The 14,766-nt window shown below is 41.9% G+C and overlaps 1 protein-coding gene across 8 annotated transcripts in view; it reads left to right on the top strand.

The window, feature by feature from the left end:
- Positions 1-14,766, top strand: part of MYO9A (myosin IXA) — a 164,929-nt gene that overhangs the window by 108,601 nt on the left and 41,562 nt on the right. For all 8 annotated transcript variants that reach the window (XM_056499559.1, XM_056499556.1, XM_056499561.1 and 5 more), the window contains 4 exons: positions 7,720-7,841; positions 8,843-8,984; positions 9,651-9,846; positions 13,899-14,018. In XM_056499559.1, the coding sequence (XP_056355534.1) occupies positions 7,720-7,841; positions 8,843-8,984; positions 9,651-9,846; positions 13,899-14,018 (580 nt within the window). The remainder of the gene's footprint in view (positions 1-7,719; positions 7,842-8,842; positions 8,985-9,650; positions 9,847-13,898; positions 14,019-14,766) is intronic.

The following is a 14,766-nucleotide window of genomic DNA, read 5'->3' as shown; positions in this document are numbered from 1 at the left end:
GAATTTGGAATACAATCAACTGGTAGGGGCTCAGGTGTTCAGTGAAGTCTGTTTTCTGGTGGGGTCCCTGGTGAGCTCAATGTCCCAGCCAGCAAATCTCAGCCTGCTCAGACTGAAAACCTGAATTTCATCAGCATAACACATTCTATGGAATGTTTGCTCAGCCATCCAAAGCTCCATAAATATTTATGGAGGTCTATAGGGTTTACTGGTGCAATAGGTGGAGAAATCCAATAGTCTGGACTAAATTATGGTGGTGTTTGGTGGGTGGTGTGATTTGATGGTCTTGGAGGTCCAGTCACTACCTTAAAACACCTCTGAATTTCACCTCGTGATTCTGAGAAGCAGCAGCCCCCAGGGAACATGACACTCTAAAATGAGTTTAGATATCTTATTTAAATATTAGATTTAGAAATTAATGTGGGAGTGAATTACATTTAAAAAAACATCAATCTAAAATATTTAAATTTAAAATAAATTGTGAAAAAGGGTCTCTCTCCTACTGCTTGGAACACTCTTCCTTTCCTTCCAGCCAGGGTTTTTTCTGTATCTCATCACTGGTTAGGCATTAACGCCTCTTTATTGCCTCTGAAGACAAAAGCCAAGCATCAGAAGTCAACCATTAAGGCCTGGGAGGCTCAGTTCAGATTTCTGTTTTCCTTGGAGATGGGAGAGCAGCTGCCCTCTGAGAAATGTTGCTGTCAGCTGCAGGCCACATGACCCGTGGAGAAAGAACAAGCTGCACAAGTTATTGATTTATTATTTGGCAGAACGCCATCAAATGCAACTCATGTTTGGGGGAAGAGGAGGATGCTTGGAGCACATAAATTATACTCATAAAAATCAATATGCCAAGAGCTGTTTAAAGGTTATCAGCAGGGTAAGAAGATTTCGAAGCACATTAGTGAAATGAAGGACAGCTCTGATCAGAGCTGTGCCAGGGTGGGTTCAGGTTGGACATCAGGAGGAATTTCTTCATGGAAAGGAGGGTCAGGCAGTGGAAGTGCCCAGGGGATTGTGGAATCCCCATCCCTGGAATGCTTGGTCAGGGCACTCAGTGCTCTGGGCTGGTGACAAGGTGGGGACCAGGCACAAGCTGGACACGATGGTCTGGGAGATCTTTTCCAAGCTCACTGATTCTGGGATCCATTGTCAGTCCTTCCAGCATCCTTGAGTCCATGGATGTGTCATGGCTGGGACTGGGGCTGAGGGGCTTCATTTGCCACCCTCTTGTTTCTGGGTTTCTCTAGATGATGAACAGTAAATACATAAATATAATATAAAATGTATAACATGTAGTAGGATATATCCTAATCTGTTATATTTATATATCCTCTGATATCATAGAGTAGATTGAATTGGAAAGGATCTGAAAGATCATCCAGTTCCAACTCTCTTCATATGTAATTTCCTAATTTTTAATTTAATCCTGGTGTGGAGAAGTACTGCAGCTGGCAAGTCCATCCCTCATCCTGTGCTCCTTGCTGTCACTCTCCAAGTCACAATCCTTGTTCCAAGTGCCCTTATCCCTCTCCCAGGTCACCATGATCTCTTGAGCAGGTTCCTTCCTTTTTCCAGGTAGATGATGTTTTCTGCTGGTTGTGGTTGATTGGATGAATAAATGCGCCGACTGTACCAGGGATAAAAAATTTTATTTATTAATGGTACAAAAAGGGTTTGGAGTGCCAGGACAAGGGGGAGTGGATTCCCACTGCCAGAGGGCAGGGTTAGATGGGATTTTGGACAGAAACTCTTCCCTGCAGGGATGGTGAGGCCCTAGCAGAGGCTGCCCAGAGCAGCTGTGGCTGCCCCATCCCTGGAAGTGTTCAAGGACAGGGCTTGGAGCAGCCTGGGCTAGTGGAAAGCGTCCATAAGGTCTTGGAAACAAAAGATCTTTAAGGTCTCTTCCAAGCCATCCATTCTGTGTTTCTGTTGGTGGATTTTCATAGGACAGAGCTGTGCAATGTGACCTCTCCTCTTAAGCAAGATGATGAGCAAGAAATCTTTAAAAGCATCTAAAATACTTCAACCAATGTAAAAATTGTCTTATTGTGGCAGGACTGGAATTGGGAGTGTTAGTTGACACAAGTGTGGAGTGGGACTGGAAGGGGAAGATGTTCAGCCTCAAAGACCAGTCTGGTGCTTACCATGACCACTGTGGAGGTTCCTTCATATTTTCTAACTCTGATCTATCTTTCAAAGTGCTGACAGATGCAGATACAGATATTTCTTTTCCTCTTTAATTTTGCTCACAAGAAATTAAAGGAATTGATCCACCAGCAGATCACATAACAATGTTAAGCTCATGCTTCTCCTGGCTGTGTAAGGGCAGCTTGGGAAGAAGATGGAGCAGAGGGAGCCCATGGGATCATGGAAATGTGTGTGCTGCTGAACCATGCAAGCCCAATTCTGCCCATTTCCAGAGCAAAATATAATTTATGATTGAAACTCTGTTGCCACTGAAGTTCAGGGAGCTGATTTGAGGCCTTAAAAACCTGTTTATAGACCATGTATTCATAGAGAACATGGTTAAGTATTTATATTTGTTGTGTCTGTGTGCACATGGTAAAAAAATATATGTGGTATATATTTTTATTTATGTCTGTGTCTATAAATTTCTTTTCTACTGAAATTGAGAACAAACATAAAAATCCTCATTCCTAAATGAAACCATCAGCCTCAACATCTTTTCCTGGAGGGATGTCGGGAACTCGAGGCATCCACCCCGTCTGCAGCACAAGCACACTAAGGACCAGACACTGCTCTCACTCATTTGGGAACTTTCTACATCCCATGGATTTATCATATCAAACTCATTTTAATCATCAGTTTATGCTGGGATAATTCTGCTGGGCCTGGCTCACAGTGCCCATTTGCTGAAAAAGCAATTAATCCTCCATGGGATGGGTTCATGTCTGGACGGATGAATCCTTAGGGGAAAGATTTTCTCACACCTTGTTACCATTTCCAGCTGTGGACAAATCTCCCCAAGCTCCTCAGGATGGATTTTAGGATGTAAATGTGTCCATATATGACCAGAAAAGAGCTTTTTTGAGGTTTAGCTCCTTCAGTTTTTCATATAACAGTGACCCTTTTTAACATACGATACAAAAATATTTGGGGATCACTTTAAACTGGGGAGTTCAGCTAGGAATTGAGAGAGATGTGGAAGGGGGGTTAATTCCTAGTTTCTCACTTTGTGAAGAAGCCTGAAGCTGAAGCAGATGGTGTTCAAGGCAAGAAGAGAAGAATTTCACACCCTTCTGCTTAGTTGGGAATTTTTATGCCAAATATATACATTTACACATCCAAAAGTAGCTGGTTGTTGGTCGTGTGGCTCTGGATTACTTGAGTTTTTATGAGAGTGCAGGAGTGCAATGGGAAATGTTCCCACGTGGAGTTACATTGGGAAAAGGGATTTTTCAGTTGATTTCTCACTTTAATCTGGGAATTTTCATTGTGTAAACAAGGTTTTCCTGTGCCTCACTAGGGAAAGGCTGGAGTAGATAAACTCCTGGATCTGCTCTAGCTCTGCCTGGGAGGAGGTGAATGAGTTGGTGGATGTTTCTGCTGCTCTTGGGGGTTTGTGATTCTTATTTTTGGGGCTGTTTTTCAATTCCCAGTGTGACTAATGGCAATATCCCTGTGGGATAAGACATCTGCCTCCAGGGAGCTGAAACACTGAGGGATTTTCAGGGCTTTTGGCTTGCAGGATGTGTGGATGGGTGCCCAAAGCCCTCCAGACCTCTTTAAATCATGGGAAAATTTGTATTTTTGATATCCCATGATAGGGCAACAAATTTCACACATCATGGTAAAACCTTTATCTTTAGATGGGACTTTTTACCATCTTTTGATCTGAATTTCCTAAACCCTGAGTTTTGTGCTTTTCAACAGATGGGGAATTTATTATGGTTTTTATTTTGTATTTTAATAATGCCTCCTGTTTCATTTAATCTCTGCATTTTCTCTTCTCTGAAGTTTTTCAAGCCTGTGGTCCCTCCCTCCCCACCTCTGAATTTTACCACATGATTTTGGGGAGCAACAGCACCCAGGAACCATGATACTCCAAAGAGAGTTTTGATATCTTATTAAGATATCATATTTATCACAGATACCATAACTAGATAAGTGTATCTAGATAAGTGTGAGTTTAACAATACTGTTTAACTTTTTCTCCCCTAACTGTGCTTTTTAGTATTTAGGTTTATTTACTGATGACTGTGGCTGAATACAGAGTAATTGATGATCATATGTGGAGGTGTAAAGACATTTTCCAGCAGCTTCAAAATCTGTTGGACTTGTGGGTGTTTTCTCCCACTCAGGATAAAGAAATCTTTAATTCTGCCCTGGATTAGAGTGGTTTGGTTTGGTTTAGCACTGAAAGTCCTGATAACAGAACTGGTCCAACACTCCTGTAGAGATAACAGGACTTGGTTCTCAACAACTCCAACTATAAAATTACAGGATATTTCTGTTCCTAGCAGGAGGGTTTCCATCAGGCCTTGCAGCTCAGTTGGGAAGGTTTTCCTGATGCTCAGCATGTGTGTTTTAATTTTAAATTCATTATTCTGTGCCATGGGCAGCTCTAGGGCAGTTCATGCTCTAGGTCAGTGTAGGCAGGCAGAGTTCCTCCTTAACAGAGTTTTAACAGCTCCCTCTTTCCTAGAGTTTTTCTAGTAATTTTCCTACTTAAATACATTGGATATTCTGTCCCATTTTGTTCGTTTAGTACCCAAAATTTGCATGCTACTTTGCCTCTGCTGACACTGCATGAGAGTAAAGATTTACTCTCATATTCCATGTGCATTTCAAAGTCTGCATCCCCATTTAATATCTTCTTTTAATATATTTGAACATCATGAACTGTGTTTTATTCAGATCCCTTCAGTCAGCCCACGCTGCCAAACTGCCAATGTGTCTCTGAATTCCCACTTGGGAAGCAGGAATCTCCTCATGGAGTCCATAGAGGTCACCTGGAGAACAATCTGTAGCACCTTACCCAATAATTAAATGAAAATATGGAGCTACTGGACTCTAAAAAAACCCCTAATGTCTTTTTTCAGTTCTTTGCTCCATTTATTTTGCTGAGTCTGGGAGCTCAGTGCTCTTCTCCCCAGTGAACTCACATTGCTCCTCTTTCCAGCAGACCAGGTTTCAGGTACCCAGGGATGGGAGGAGTAAATCCTCATGTTTTTATTGCAAGGAAGGATGCCAAAACTGGGGCTCTGTGGGCTTCACTGCAGTAGAATCTTTTGCAGATAGTGGTAATGTCAAAATTTGGTTCTTAATGTAGAGATTATCTTCCAGGAACAGGACATTTGAATGTGCCCCTAAACATAACTTAGTTTTAAATCAAGGTATAAATTTAAGTTGATTTTTAATCAACCTCTGGCTTGAGGAGTTTTTGTTTGAATGGACTGAAAGTGTTTTAGGTTGTTTTTGTCTAAATGAAAACCTCATATTGTTTGAGTGGAATTCCCTAATATTCCAGTGACCCAGAACCCTGTGTCCATCAAAGGATGGCAGAGGCTTTGTTGTCATAATTAGAGATAAAGGAATATTTTGGAGGTGGCTTTTAAGGATATCTTCTGAATTCTGCAGGAAGATGGTCTTTAGAAGACAAATATAGGAATCATATAGAATATTAACAACTGCAATTGAATAGGCAGCAGTGATTTTATGCTATAGCTTCTGTCTTTCTGTGGACAATCTGCAGGGTGTTTTGCAGACCAGCAAATGCCCCAGAAATGACATCGAGCCATCCCAAAGTCATAGTTGTATCTCTTCATCTGAGATCCTGAAGGCAACCAAACAAGGAACTGGGAAAATGCTAGGAAAAAAGGAGTAAGGGGGATTTATTTCTATTTAAGCTTTGGAGCAGTTGCTCTGGAATAGTTCCTGCTGCCTGTCTTGAATTGGGAGCAAAGCTGTGAATTATTGTGGAAAAGGTTGTTTGTTGAGGGCTTGAATCCCTCTTCTCATTTGGCCAGAGTGGGAACAGGTTGTGTTGGGGATGGAAGGGAGGGAAGAACCCCAGAGCCTGGGAGTGTTTCTGACCCAGCCCAGAGAAAAAAGGAGCAGAGGAGGGAGAATTAGCCAAAATCCTGCAGCTGAACAAAACTAGGCCAGGAAGGACTTGATCACTGACCATCAGGTCTGTGGAACAGCTGAAAATGAGAAATAGAGACCTTGAACTCTGGTCTTTATTGGTCATTTACTAGACTATTTTTAAAAACTCTGTATCTGGCATTGCTGATTAGTGCTTTTGCACTGATCTCAGCAGCAGTATTAAGTTTTTTATGTGGCCAGAGGAGTTTCACAGCACATTTGCTGTGCAGCTGCTGGATGTCCCATGTGGAATTATGGATATTTCAAGCAAAGTGATGGTTTCTGAGCTTAGATGTGTGGATACATAAAAGTCTACATGATTTATGGGGTTTTGGGGGGCAAAAAATGATAAGCCCCCTAACAAGTATTTCAACAAAGAATGATGATAATAAATATATAACATCAGCCTGTCACCACTGAAATAATGCTGCTCTTGGCTCATCACACCAAGGTTTTATTGCTCTCTGCATGCTCCTGACCAGCCTTGAGCTGGCAAAGCTGGGCTTAATGGACCCTGCAATCCATTAAGGGGCTGGTGGAAGCGGGCAGTTGATGGATGGTGCTGACTCCCAGTGACTTTCTGGGAAATCCCTTGGGAGCAGCTGATGCCTGCTCCAAAATACACAGCCTGGATGGAAACTTTGTCCTGGCTTACTCTGAAAGTGCCATGATTGCCTACAGTTCAGCAGGGACTTGAGAATGTTGTTGTGAGGTCCTGCTGTGTTCTGGTTGCTCGGCAAGAACTAAAGGTAAAAGATTAAAATCAAAATTCATAATGCAGAGCTATTCCTTATTTTCAGGATTTTTTTTTTTTTCCCAATGGGATGTTATATATTTTGAATCCCAAAGGCTTTAGGGATGTTAAAAGCTCCTTCTAAGGCAGCATACATCTGTATTTGTCTGTATTGTTGTTGATTATACATCTCCATTATTGAATTCAAGACCTTTTAGGGGTTGTTTGAGCAAAAATTTCCTTGTGAAATGTCTCAAAGCTCTTTAGGCTTTTTGCTTCTAAGAATATCTGTGGAGTTCATGTTAATTTTGGATGAGGATGAAAATATTTTTTTAAAGTTGTTTGCTCACATTAAAAATAAAGGCAGATGCAGCAATAATAATCTGATTATTATTAGAAAGATGCATCCTATTAGGATTTTGAAACCTGTTTCCTTTCTATCTTCAATTCTGCCATCAAGATGTCCTGTGATAGAGAAGTAAAAAGGCAGCTGGATCAGCAGGACTTTGTCCAACATATGGAGTAAGGTGCATGATCCAATATCTCTGTTTAGACAGTGAGTCACAAGTTCTCAAACATGATAAAAATTATGATTGTTAAACTACTTTCATTTAGATGCCCTAAAATAATTTCTACATAAGATTGGTGCATTTGAAATTGGGAAATTCTCTGTGGTTCACTTTGTTTTGGGTTGTTCCAGAGGTTCTTTATCCTTTTCTTTGGAATCACAAAATTCCAAATGTTGATGGAATATTTACAGAAGAGATGTCTGTTTTGGTAAACAGTGTATCAGTTTCCACAAAACCCTTTGGATATTGTCTTTTATTTTTTCTTGCACCAAATCATCATTATGTCATCTATGGGGTTTTTTCTAGGAGGAATATAGAGCAGAAGGAATTAGCTGGCACAACATCGACTACATAGACAACTCCAGCTGCATCAACCTGATCAGCAAGAAGCCAACAGGGCTGCTCCATCTGCTGGATGAGGAAAGCAAGTGAGTAGGAAAATGCTGGCTTTGGAAATGAGATTTGCTTCTTCTGTTAAAATGTCTTTATCCTTCAGTTTTCTGAAAAAAAAAAAACCTCCCAGAAAGGTGCTAATAGCTTGCTGGCCTGATTGGTGTTTCTAGTGTTGCTTTTGAGGTGGCAACACACAGAGTGGAGAATCAGCCAGCTGAGCAAAAAGCCTTAAAAATAATAATTAAAATTCCTTTCCAGAATTTCTTCCATTAAAGGGAAGGGAAAAGCTTTCCTTTGCTTCTCTCTTCATTTCTTTCCCTGTCTCTTGGGATGTGACGATGTGAAGGTGCTGAACCCAAGTGCATGAGTCAAAGCAGGATGTGTAGGTGCTGTTATTGAGATACAAGGTGGGCTTATCAGTTTACTGGTAAAAATTGAAGCAGAGTGAAGTGAGAGCACTTGTCCATAGGGGCTGCATTTCCATTGGGTTTCATGGACATCAGGGACTTAGCTCAGATTTGCATCCTTGGTTGCATTCTTGTGTCTGGGGAGAAGATCTTGGGTGAACATATGGCTTCTGGGACTGCTTTGGTGTGGAAATTTGGAGCAGAACAGTTCTCCCATCAGATGCTCATGCCAGTTTCCTCCATGTGAAAGGCAGGGAAAGTCAGGTAGTTTTGCTGAAGTCACCTCAGATCCACATGACCAGGGGCATGCAGTCTTCTCCCATCATTTGCCTTGGAGGTTTTTCCCTCATTTCTTGTCTCGTTGACAAGAGACCAGCAACGATGCTCTCCCTATGATATTGTACTGGGGTAAAACAAATTGGGTAAAGTTGTGAAATGCATCCCCTGCTGCAGATTTCCATGAAGTCTGAGGATGGAGGGTTGGCTTTCTCTTAACAAGAGGCTCTGCTGAAGCACACACAGAAATGGAAGCTCAGAATGTCTCTGTTTTCCCTTTTGTGGCCAAGAAAGAAGTCGGAAAGTTTTCCTGTTGGGTTTACAGCTTTTTCCTTTCCATTCTCTCCACTCAGTTTTCCTCAAGCCACAAACCAGACGCTGCTGGACAAATTCAAGCGTCAGCACGAGGGGAACTCCTACATTGAATTCCCAGCAGTGATGGAACCAGCTTTCATCATCAAACACTATGCAGGCAAAGTGAAGTATGGAGTCAAGGTCTGTCACCCAGCTCTTCCCTGCCAGTTGCTTTCTTCTAAATCTGGGACTGGGAGAGAAAGCCCCAGGGGCTCCACAGAGATGTTTTGGAGAGGATTTGTCCCAAGAAGATGGGAGGGTCAGGAGAGAAGTGTTTGGGGAAATGAAAAGGTGGTAGGAACAGGGTTTTCCTGTTCTCCTCCACGTGGGCATTTCAGGAAGAATTTTGGGATGCACAGTGAGTTTAGTGCAAGTTAAAATTGGATGTCTGGTGGCCTTTCTGGGCTTGTTTTGTGTAGAAAACCCGGTGTTTTCCTTACCATTAGCCACTTTTAATACCCATTATGTGTGCTTAAGTCTCAGCATCCCACTGCCACAGGTACTCTCTGGAATCCACGTGAATGATTCCAAAGTTGACCCTGTTTCTATTCATGCCAGTTATTAGCAGAAGGAATTCCAGTGGCCTGATGAGCCTGTGTGAGAAACAGCCTCGGGATTTGCAGCTGCAATTTCCTCATCATGTTTCTGATGCAATAAATGCACGTGATAAGCATCAGAGATGACGGTCACGAAGAGGTATCTGATATGGGAGCAGGAGAGAAAAAGAAACAGGATTCAGAAGATCTACCATGAGTATGGTGTGGATGGTGTTTATCTTCCTGTTTTCTCCTCCTTCCCCTGGGCCAGGATTTCCGAGAGAAGAACACGGATCACATGCGGCCGGACATCGTGGCGCTGCTGCGGAGCAGCAGGAACGCTTTCATCTGCGGCATGATCGGCATCGACCCCGTGGCTGTTTTCCGCTGGGCTGTCCTCAGAGCCTTCTTCAGGGCCGTGGTGGCCTTTAGGGAGGCTGGCAAACGATATGTGGAGAAGAAAACTGGTATGTGTGCCCATCACCTGCTCCTGGAGCCTGGTTTGCAGCAGCAGTTTGGGTCTAATATGTTATTATCCTGTTTTAAGTAGTCTGACTTATTAGGAGTTTTGAATCATTGAAATAACAGGTTGATTTTTTTGCAGAAGTCACATTTAACAGTTCATCTGGATTTTAGCATATCATAAGGAAATATTTTCATTTTGCTGCTATTTTAGAGTTTCCTTTTTGTAGGATGCATGGATAGAAAAACCCAAGTCATTCAAACAGAGACATACAAATTACCCAGCAAAAAAGACAAATTATTTTTTTGATAATTCTTGAACTGTGAGTTCATCTGGAAACAAAAAAAGGCAATAAATCTTCCTATAATTTTTCAAACTGTTCACTCTTTCAGCTGCAGGAGATCATGCCTCTTGTCTAGCAAAATTAATTTGGATGGCTTTGCAGTCATCCAGAACCACGTATCACAGGGGCATTAAATTAAAGGAAAGTGATGGTGCATCATCATGCTGTGGCAGGCAAGACCTGGCTGTGCTTTTAGACCATTTCTCTGCATAAAGCAATTTTGGAAAGATGGGTACAAGCTATTACTATTCATTTCTGGGCACAAGAGGGCTTGAAATCCGTGATGGAATTAGAGCCTCAGCAGGGAAAATGTCAGCTGGGTTAAAATTAAATGCAGAGCTGCCCCATTAATTACTTTGTAATCAGTGAGGCTTGCATCATGGAGAGTAAGGGAGCCTGGGTCAAGGAGCATAGGGATGCAAACTCTTCAAGCAGACAGAATAATTTTTTTGGGAGCAAATCCCAAGAAGAGCAGGAGGCAAAAAAATCAGCTTTCAGCTCTTGAGGTTCTTCCTCTGACTCCTCTCAGATGCAGTGTAAGAGAAGAGCTGATTCTCATGAGCCTGGGTCTGTCTGGCACATCAAGGCAGCATTTTTGGGCAGAGTAACCAAAGAAGGAGATGGCAAAGATGTTTGGTGCTGGGAGAAAGGCACTCCAAAGAGGTGGCTTGCAAAAATCTTTGCATTTTCATCTTGCATAAACCCCGGGCTGAACTCAAATGAGGTAATCCAGAAGATAAGAAAAAAATCATTCAATCTCAGGAAGTAAGAGCTGATTTCAAGCCCTGCTTTGCTTTCTGTGTCTCTGCTCCTGCACACTGCCCTGCTCGTCTCCTCACTCCCACTTTTCAGTCCAGAGTTTGTAGCAGTAACTTGCTTATATCTCTCTTACTATAAATCAATATATAGATATGATTACAGATATATATATACATACACATATATATATAAAAGTGGATGAGTCAAGGAGGTCTTGAGACAATTGTGAGACTCAGTTCTTGCATCACCTTCTCTTTCCATACCAAAATCAACTAATACATGGTGATGGCTGAATTTCTAAATCTTTCCATGGTGCTGCTCCATTATCTGTCCATGTCCTTTATCCTATATTCAGATTGCTTCATGCTTTGTACACTCTGGGTTTTGAGTCAAAAAAAAAAAAAAAAATCCCTCAGAAAGCCAGATAAGGTTTGTCTTGAATTTACCATGACTTAGCATGACCATCCAGGTTGGATAGGCCTTGGAGCAACCTGTAGTGGAAGGTGTCCTGCCCAACTCAAAACCTTTCTGTGATTCTGACTTTGCCCAGGTCACACTTAGCAAGGTGAGATCAGTAGCAGTGTTTTCACTGTGTTTTTGCTGGTGTGACCTTACACCCATCCCCTGTTCTGTTGTCCTCCTCCAAAATCCTGTCACCAAAGCAGGTGGCTGTGGAAGAGGTGGACACAGGCAGAAGGCTCAGCCCGTGTCAGGACAGTGTGACAGGCATGATGCACCCACTGCCAGATGCTGGAACTCCTTTCTCTCCAAAATAATGCAGAAAAGCCCCAAACTGATGCTTTGCATCTATGGCAGAAAACATTTGTGAGTTATCACTAAAATTCTCCCATCTTGACAGAAAAGGCAGCACATATTTGAGGTTTATTTTGGTTTTTTTCAAACCAGAATCATTTTAATTAGCCTGATTTGAGCATATACCTACCCACAGATGCAGAGCTACTGACAAAATTATGGTAGAGTAAGAAAAGCCTCTCTCACACAGTCATCCACATGCACACACTTAATATTTGTTTTTTTAAGATGTGCTGCCCATTCTTGGTTTCTGAGGTCCTTTCCTCACCCATCAGGCAGGTGAAGTGAGGGAGCAGGGAAACATCCAAAATGTGCTTCTTTTAATTAAAGGCCCTTTGCACTCTTTGTCTGAGCCCCAGGTGGATCTCTTGTGCTTTTATGCTTGCAATACCCAACAGGGATTTACTGGAAAAATCCCTGGCTTATGTCTAAGCAGCTCTGTGAAATTTTTCTCTGCTTCCTTTCCACATTATCCTTTTGGTTGTCTCCTCCATGCCAAGTAGATGCTTCTGGAAGGATAATCAGCATTTTTCTTGCTAGCTTTAGGAACTCTTCTTTTCTTGTGCTCCTAGTGCAGCTTTTGGTGATTGTGTGATTGTCCTCGTTACCTTGAAGGTGAAGAGCAGCAAAGTGGTGTCACTGGGAATTTTCTTTGGTACTTTTGTGTTCTGCTTCTTCTTATGGTGCTGCCAACTCTCCTTGAATGAAAGATGCCAGGATCAGGCGAGCTGTACTTAGCTGAAGGCTGGAACTCTTCAATAATTTGATTTTTAATTCTTTTTATTGCTGAGTTTATCAGTGAGGAGTGAAATGGTCCAATAGAGCTGCATGTTAAAACTGGATTTGTTTGTGAACTTGGATTAAAGGAACACTGTCAAATTTTTTAGGAAATATTTGGATTATTTGAATTCCTAAATATTTGGAAATATTTAGGAATATTGGCTGATTGACTTCTTTAGGTGTCATCAATAAACATTTATTATGCAAAACCCTTGAATTCTTAGCAAAAACTGAATGGAAAAAATTGTGTTGTTCATACAAACTAGGCTGCAGAGACTTGGTTTTGCTGGACTTAAATCTTTGCTCTGATGAAGGTTCAGGTCTTGAGGCTGTGCCTGTCCTCGATGGGCTCTGCAGTTGGATTTGGCCAACAAGGGTTGCTCCTTGAGTAATTCCTTCTTAAAAATAATCCCACTGGCTTCTGCAGATTTATTCCTGAAGTTGGTGGCCAAAAAAAACACTGCCCTCAAAATAATCAATAAAAAAGGCTGCAGTTGCCAAATAAAGGTGACAGAAACCAAAAGCTTGGTGTTTGATGTCTCACTGGTGGTAAGGTGAGGAAGGTGCCCCTTGACAGTGTTCCTGTGTAAAATTCAGATCAGTCCTTTCCCATGGATTGATGTGTTGCTATGAAATGCTCCCCACTTTGCTGTCACAAAGTGACTCCACGGTGACCTCCCCACGCCTCCCTGGGAGTGTGGCACATCCTGGACTTGGCCAGCAATGACAGAGATCACTGTGTGTTGGCACATTATCACTGGTGTCACCTCTCCTGCACCCTGTGCTCACAGCTGGGCCATCAGAAGTCCTCTTGGCCACACATTGATGGTTTCTTCCAACTCAAACCTATCCTGCTGAACTCCAGACTCTGTGTTCTCTTGCCCTCACCAAATATAGAAATGGTGCTTAATGCAAATAATTTATTTTTTTTCCTTTTAATTGCCAAAATCTGAGCAAATTTAGCACTGGGATGCAAGATGAGAGTTCTAGGTGGTTGTCTCATGGAGCATCTGGACAGGGATTTGACAGTAACACCGGTCAGAGACACAGAAAGGGTTTTAAAAAAAAGTTAATAAAAGTAAAGATTTATCTAATAATCCTCTTTTTGCCTAAATAATCTTGGAGTGATTATTAAGTGTTTATGCTCTCTCTGATGAGGATTATAATTAAGACTGGGATGTGGTCCAGCCCATTGCTCCCATGCCATGGTGCAGAGGAAACCACAGTTAAATTGTGTCGAGCACAAAACGTGTGACCCTTGAGCTCCTTTGGGCTTGTTCCTTCCCCTCTCCTGATTTCTGCTTATTAAATCTTTCTCTTCTCTCCATTTTTTTTTGTTTGTTTTTATTTTGCTTCCCAAGGGCATGATGATGCAGTGCCATGTGCGGTTTTGAAAAGTGTGGATAGTTTTAGCTTTCTCCACCACCCAGTTCACCAGAGGAGCTTAGAGATCCTGCAGAGGTGCAAGGAGGAGAAGTACAGTAAGGCTCCACACCCGCCCTCCCCTCTGATACCACACTCACACACCCAGAGATGGAAACCAGGTGCATTCCATGCAGAAAGGATGAACAGCAGCGCCTGAGGAGCCCTCCATGATCAAACCAGCTGCCAGAGATTAGTTCTGAGCCTGTTGGGAAATGATTAGGCAGAGTTGGAAGAGTCAAATTAAAAGCAAACCTGTGTCTCTTGGGAGCTGGCAAAAATCATCTTATTGGCAATTTCCCCATTTACTCACTGACATTAATAAAGAATATGCCTGATAAAAGGCTGGTGCAGCTGGAATTCAGCTTAATTTGGATTTCATTTGACTACAGAAATATCTTTAGCTTGTGAAAATATTGTCTCCCAGGGCTTTTACTTCAAACAGAGTCATTGTCAATGTTATTTTACAGAATGATGCACTTGGTCTCCATTTCTTCATCTTCACTCCTCTGTCATGTAATAAACTCATCCTGCATGACAACATGGACACTCTTGCCTGAACTACTCTATTTTATTTTTATATTTAAATAGATATTTGGTGCTCTCATGTTTAGATATATTCTTTGCCTACCATTATTCTCTTCCTTCATGTTGTATGTTAAAGCTGAGAGAGCTGCTCTGCATGGGCAAAGCCTCAGCCCAATTTGCTTAAACTTCATGAAATTTAGGTGTAAGTGGAAACCACCTTTTTTTTCTGTAGAGCTGGGCACAGTAAGTACAGTAGATGCATGTTAAATGTCCATAAAT

This window comes from Oenanthe melanoleuca, chromosome 10 (assembly GCF_029582105.1).
Source record: "Oenanthe melanoleuca isolate GR-GAL-2019-014 chromosome 10, OMel1.0, whole genome shotgun sequence".
Taxonomy (NCBI): Eukaryota; Metazoa; Chordata; class Aves; order Passeriformes; family Muscicapidae; genus Oenanthe; species Oenanthe melanoleuca.
This window is presented reverse-complemented; position numbering and strand designations above follow the sequence as displayed.